At 61.5% G+C, this 5,331-nt stretch overlaps 1 protein-coding gene across 3 annotated transcripts; it reads left to right on the forward strand.

Moving 5' to 3' along the window:
* Positions 1-4,985, forward strand: PVRIG (PVR related immunoglobulin domain containing). Of its 3 annotated transcripts, none has more exons than XM_025864619.2 (5): positions 3-776; positions 859-1,212; positions 1,312-1,414; positions 1,505-1,562; positions 1,682-4,985. In XM_025864619.2, the coding sequence occupies exons 1-5, from the start codon at positions 716-718 to the stop codon at positions 2,006-2,008; spliced, it is 903 nt and encodes a 300-aa protein (XP_025720404.1). In that variant the 5' UTR covers positions 3-715; the 3' UTR covers positions 2,009-4,985. The 3 variants fall into 3 exon arrangements, with proteins under 3 accessions (XP_025720401.1, XP_025720404.1, XP_025720403.1); XM_025864618.2 differs by having other exon boundaries at positions 8-776; positions 1,291-1,414; XM_025864616.2 differs by having other exon boundaries at positions 1-776; positions 859-1,414.
* The last annotated feature ends 346 nt before the right edge of the window (positions 4,986-5,331 follow it).

Consider the following 5,331-nt stretch of genomic DNA (forward strand, 5'->3'; position numbering starts at 1 on the left):
AGGCTGGAGACGAAAGAGAAGAGCCAGAAAGGACTAGGCCTCTGGCCCAAGCAGCTGGAAGCCCCTGTGCCCTCCACTGTTGGGGGGAGGCTGCAGCTGGGACAGAGCTCAGTTTGGGGGACGTTTGTGACAGGCATCCAGGAGGCAACGCGAAGTGGGCCGCTGGACATGATGAAGCTGTGGTTCAGGAGGGAGGCCTGAGCTAGAGATCAATAGATGAGTCAAGCCCGGCGGCTCTCAGGTAGCCCCCTGCTGGCTTTCCTGCTAGGGATCTTCCTCTTCCCAAATTCCTGCACATTCCCACCCCTTAGCTGGGGGGAGGGGGCCAGAGGCTTCTTCCTAAGGAGAGACCAGGGAGCCCTGGTTCTCCGTCTCCTCCCCCTCGTACTTCCCAGGGCCTGGCCTGCCCAGGGGTCACCTGGAGACAGGGCTGGGGAAGGAACCTGAGCCCACTGCCCCGCTCGCGTGCAGCGCAGCCTTCGTACAGGGAAAACCTTGTCGCTGTGGCTTCAAGTCTCTCAAGGAAGGAGGCCCATTGCCCTGTGTTCGCCAAGCCAGAGGCAGACAGGGAAGGAAGTGGGGCAGGGCTGTGGAGAACACTGAGCGCGGCTGCTCCCCGGGGCTGCTCACACATGAAAACTTCCTGCGATGATAACGGAAGCACGGGTGCTGTCCCCACCGCGACAGCTCCCAGGGCTGGGGCCAGAGGGAAGCCATGGACAGGCCCCGGGCCCCGGGCCTGCTCCTGGTGCTGCTGACACTCTGCATCACTGCTGGTGAGTTGGGGGCGAGACGCGGAAGGCGGGGGGGTCGGGTGGAGACCCAGCCCTGGGGTCCTCCTATGTGTCTTTCCCACAGGGACCCCTGAAGTGTGGGTGCAAGTTCAGATGGAGGCCACCAAGTCCCCGTCCTTCACTGTCCGCTGTGGATTCCTGGGATCTGGCTCTGTCTCCCTAGTGACCGTGAGCTCCGGGGGGCCTGATGGTGCCGGAGGGACTAGGCTGGCTGTTTTGCACCCAGAATTCGGCATCCAGCACTGGCCCCCTGCCTGCCAGGCCCATTGGGAAACCAAAACCAGCATCTCCCTCACGGTGGAAGAAGGGTCTGAGGGGAGGAGCCCCAGGCCCAACACCACCTTCTGCTGCAACTTTGTTTCCTTTCCTGAGGGCTCCCAGGAGGCCTGTGGGAACCTCTTCCTCAGCACAGACCAAGGTGGGGCTGAGGAGAGGGGGGCAGGGAGGAAGGGGGGCACCAGCCGCCCGTCTGGTACGCCTCTTTGTCTATACACAGGGCTCCCTGCCCCTACTCCAGCTCCCATACTGCGGGCTGACCTGGCCGGGATCTTTGGGGTGTCAGGGGTCCTCCTCTTTGGCTGTGTTTACCTCCTCCACCTCCTGCATCGGCAGAGGCACTGGTGAGACCCAACCCCTGTCGGCCCCAGTCTGAACCCCAGCACCGGTGGGCTAGCCACTTGCTTTGCTTCTAACCTGCCTCACTCTGCCAGGTCTGTCCTGAAGGTCCAGCCCCGCCTCGCGGGTCCCCAGACACAGGCGCAAGCAAGGGTGAGGATTGGCGGGGAGTGTTTGGGAGTGGGGAGCAGAGGAGGCTGCAGCCGGGCGGTGGGGGGTGGGTCCTGTGAGGTAGAGCCTAACTTGGGCCTCCTTCCCTATCATGCCCGCAGGGGGCTGGTCAGGCCTCCCTGGTCTCTCTCCAGGCCCCCTACACCACCGTCAACACCAGCTGCTACGGCCCGGCAACTCTGGACACGGTGCTCCCGCCCCGGCCACTGTCCCGGTGGGCGGCACTGCCCGCCCCCACAGCCTGCCAGCCCCAGCCGCCCGCCCGCTGGGCACCCCTGCCAGCCTCAGCACGCGACAGTTTCATCTCCGTGGAGAATGGACTTTATGCTCAGGCGGGAGAGAGGCCTTTCCAAGCCGGCCCCAACCTCGTCCCTTTCCCGGACTCTCTGGGGCACAGAGCCATGGAGGGGCATTTAGGAGTTCGATGAGAGGGACCCCAAGTCCGCTTGGGCTTCCTCTCCTCTCAGACTTCTGGGACCCCCTTGTGGTGTCTGGGTCCTGGGGGCGCATCATCTTTGCACATCTTATTTCATTCTTAGGCCCGCATAAGTGTCTCCACACATGCCCGGCCAAGGCCCCCTTGCTGCGGATGTGGTCAGCACGTGTGCACGTGTGGGTACGTGTGGGCACACGTGTATCTATGTGAGGTGACAAAATCCCATCCCAGGTTGATTTCCTGTTTTCAAGTCCCCAACTCTCACAGGTGATGTTGATAACTTAAAAAAAAAAAAAAAAAAGTGGTTTCTGACTGGGGCCTTGGCTGGACCTTTTCTTCTTTAAGGGTTAAGAAGTGAAGAGGCAGGCTCAACCCCTGGGAGGCAGGGGCCAGGTTAGACTTCGATGGGGATAGGCCTCAGCCTGGGAGATCTCCCACCTGCCCGTCCCCCACCCTGTAGAGTCCTGGCCCAGCAGACGTTGCTGAGAGACACCAGGGGCTGGGAAGACAAGACTGGGGGGCGGGGGCTGATGGCAGGATGATCCATACTCAATTCTTGCCACATCGTAGCACAACAGCAAGGGCTCCTGGGTCTTCAACCCAAGAAAAGCATCCCTGGGGCATCCATGTCAGGCTCTCTGAGGTGATCTGCAGAGGGGGTCCTGATGCCTGCCTTCCACAGAATTCATAGGTGGGAAAAAGCTCCCCTCACATCTGCCCACGGTAGCTTCCTCCAGCTTCTCTCAGTGCTAGGGCACCAGCACTGTTCCCCACTGGTTGCTTGGGGGCTTAGGTAGAGGCCCGGCCAACACAGGGACCAAACACACACTCCCCTACCCACTAATCTGCCCACCTCGGAGCCAGCCCTCCGGTAAACAGGGCGAGCAGCCTGGGCCTCATCGAACCTTTGCCACAGGAGAATGTGGTGAGAGCTGTGAAAGCTGCAGGGCTGCATAGGAACGTGGCAGATTCTGGGTGGCAGGGGGCAGAAGGGTCCTGGAGCCAGGCTCAGACCGCACCCCCAGCCAGGACGAATACTAGCATGGGGGAGGGGACACCAGCCACTCCCTCCCTTCCTTGGTTCTGCTTGTGGGAAATCCCAGGCAGTGCCACCTGCCACCCCCTCTGCCTGGCTGAGGGAGGGCCTGCCCAGAGCGGTGTCCAACCCCAGAACCTTTGAGAAACCCAGTTTACTATTCTAGGCATGCTCTAATGTGGCCTTCCCGAGACCCAGCCCGACCCAGCCACCAGCGCTACACAGCACTGGGGGGGGGGGGGGGGCCCAGGCAGAGTGAGGGAGTGGTTAAGGGCCTGTCTTCCTCAGCCAGTGATCCTCCTCCTCCTCCTCCTCCTCTCAGAAGCCCTCAGCACTGACCTGATCCGCTCAATGGTCCCTGCAGGGCTGGGGGCTCAAGAGAGAGGTGGGGGTTTGCGGAGGTCCCTGGGGAGGGTCAGGGAGCTGTGAGAGAGGGAGTAGATCAGGGCCCAGCTGCCTTAGGACCATGTCAGGGCCAGGGACAGGGGTGTGGGGGCAACGGGGCTTGCAGGGTCTCAGGGGAGGCCTTGGGGGGCTCCCCCAGGAACCCTCGCTTCTCTAGAAAGGGAAAGTTTGTCAGACAAAGGAGGGAGCTCTGAGGGGTCCCTGGCCTGAACCTGTCTCCACCCCCGAGCCACTTGCCCATCTTGGAGTCAGGGAGAGCCCCCCTGGACTCGAGCCTGCCTTCGAGTCAGACTGGCCAGCCCCACGTCCTGGAGCCAGCAGCAGCACTGAAGGGCCCGGCCGGGCGAGCGGGGTTGTGCCTCCGTGGCCACAACCTTGGAGATCATGCTCTGTTCTTTGTTCATTCAACACATGTGGCAATGGAGGCCCGAGCGAGACAGGACAGAACTGAAGCCGCCCCCTTGCCCCCACCAGGCATCCAGGACATGCCCTCTGCCTTAATCGGAGCTAAGGGTTTGTGCTTTGGACTCCCCCTGAGTTTGAACTGCAGGGGTCACCCCCTGGCTATGAGACCCCCAGCGGCTTAACTTCTCCGAGGCTCGCTTTGCTCGTCGCGTGCATAAGGAGGGTCATAAGGCCAAGGGGAGTGTGAAGACTGTACACCAGGACGAAGCGACTTTGCACGGAGTATCTTACTTAGGACTTTTAACCTCAAGGGGTAGGTAATTTCAGGAAGTTCATTTAACAGATACGGAGCCGGAGCCGGAGCCCGAGCCCGGGGTCACTGAGCTGGAGGGCGGAGGTGCTTTCAGCAGGGGGCGAAGGAGGCGCAGCGCCAGCAGCCCGGTCTGGACACATCCGTGGGTCGGCTCGACTGCGGCGGTGACGGCGGGGACCACCCTGGGGAGCCGGAGCTGGGCCTGGGCCCCAGGCGGGGGCCGACCGTGCGGTGGCCTGCGAGTGCTTTCCGGAGGTCCCTCTGCAGAGGACACGAGACCCTCCAGAGAGAAGAGCATCTTTGGAGGCGCCGCAGGGGTCTCAGGGAAAGGATAGAGCGACCCCCAACCCCTCCATAATGGGTCCCTCAGCCCTGCCCTCGCCCACCGCACCTGGCCCAACCGACCACCCCAGCCACCAGCTCGCTCCTCCCCAAATGGCCCTCAGGACGCCCTCACCCCGTGGCTACCTCCACCCACGGTCAGTTGCTCCTTCTTGCCTCTGCCCCACCCCAAAGTGGTGTGGTGACCTCAGGAAGTATGGTAACAATTTTCGGTCAACATATGGCCCATCGATTTATATCTGAAGGGTTGAGATTTTACTTGACAGTAGAGAATAACCTTATCTTAACAGCTGAGCCCTTCAAGGTCCTGCAAACCTTGCTCCCAAATTCCTTAGAGACCTACGCTATCTCCACCCCCCACTAAGTAAGAAGTGTGTAATCAGTCACTCCTCACAATCACCAGTGCACCTCTCTCTGCCCACAGGTCCTGTCCCCGGGCTATAATAAAAACTTTTTTGCACCAAAAAAGTCTCAGCCCCACATCACTAGTACCCCCCTCCTCTGTGTGGCCCACTGCTTGTACAGACCGTCCCGCCTCTCTCGGCTCTGGACCCTCGGCGGCCACCTTTCCATACTGACCCCTAGCCTGGGGGGCGGGGGGTGGGGTGGGGGTCAAGGTGCCTGGCAGTTGCTTTCCTTCTAGGGACCAGTGGGAAGAGTCAAGCACCAGGAGTCCTGGGACCTGGACTCCACGGCCTCCTGCTGGGTGTGTGACTTCTGCCCCTGCAGGCCAGGAAGACTTGAACCCTTGCTGGGTTCACTGCAGGGCGCTGGAGGACATGGCCTCGCCCCCAGCCAAGTCAGGGTGTCCATC

This window comes from Callorhinus ursinus, unplaced genomic scaffold (genome assembly GCF_003265705.2).
Source record: "Callorhinus ursinus isolate GAN/ISIS: 27379988/994484 unplaced genomic scaffold, GSC_fseal_2.0 scaffold55, whole genome shotgun sequence".
Taxonomy (NCBI): Eukaryota; Metazoa; Chordata; class Mammalia; order Carnivora; family Otariidae; genus Callorhinus; species Callorhinus ursinus.

Coding starts and splice junctions, on each gene's coding strand:
- PVRIG (XM_025864616.2), top strand. CDS start 716: ATGGACAGGCCCCGGGCCCCGGGCCTGCTCCTGGTGCTGCTGACACTC. Junction 777..858: donor GACACTCTGCATCACTGCTG/GTGAGTTGGGGG, acceptor TCTTTCCCACAG/GGACCCCTGAAGTGTGGGTG. Junction 1,563..1,681: donor AGACACAGGCGCAAGCAAGG/GTGAGGATTGGC, acceptor TCATGCCCGCAG/GGGGCTGGTCAGGCCTCCCT.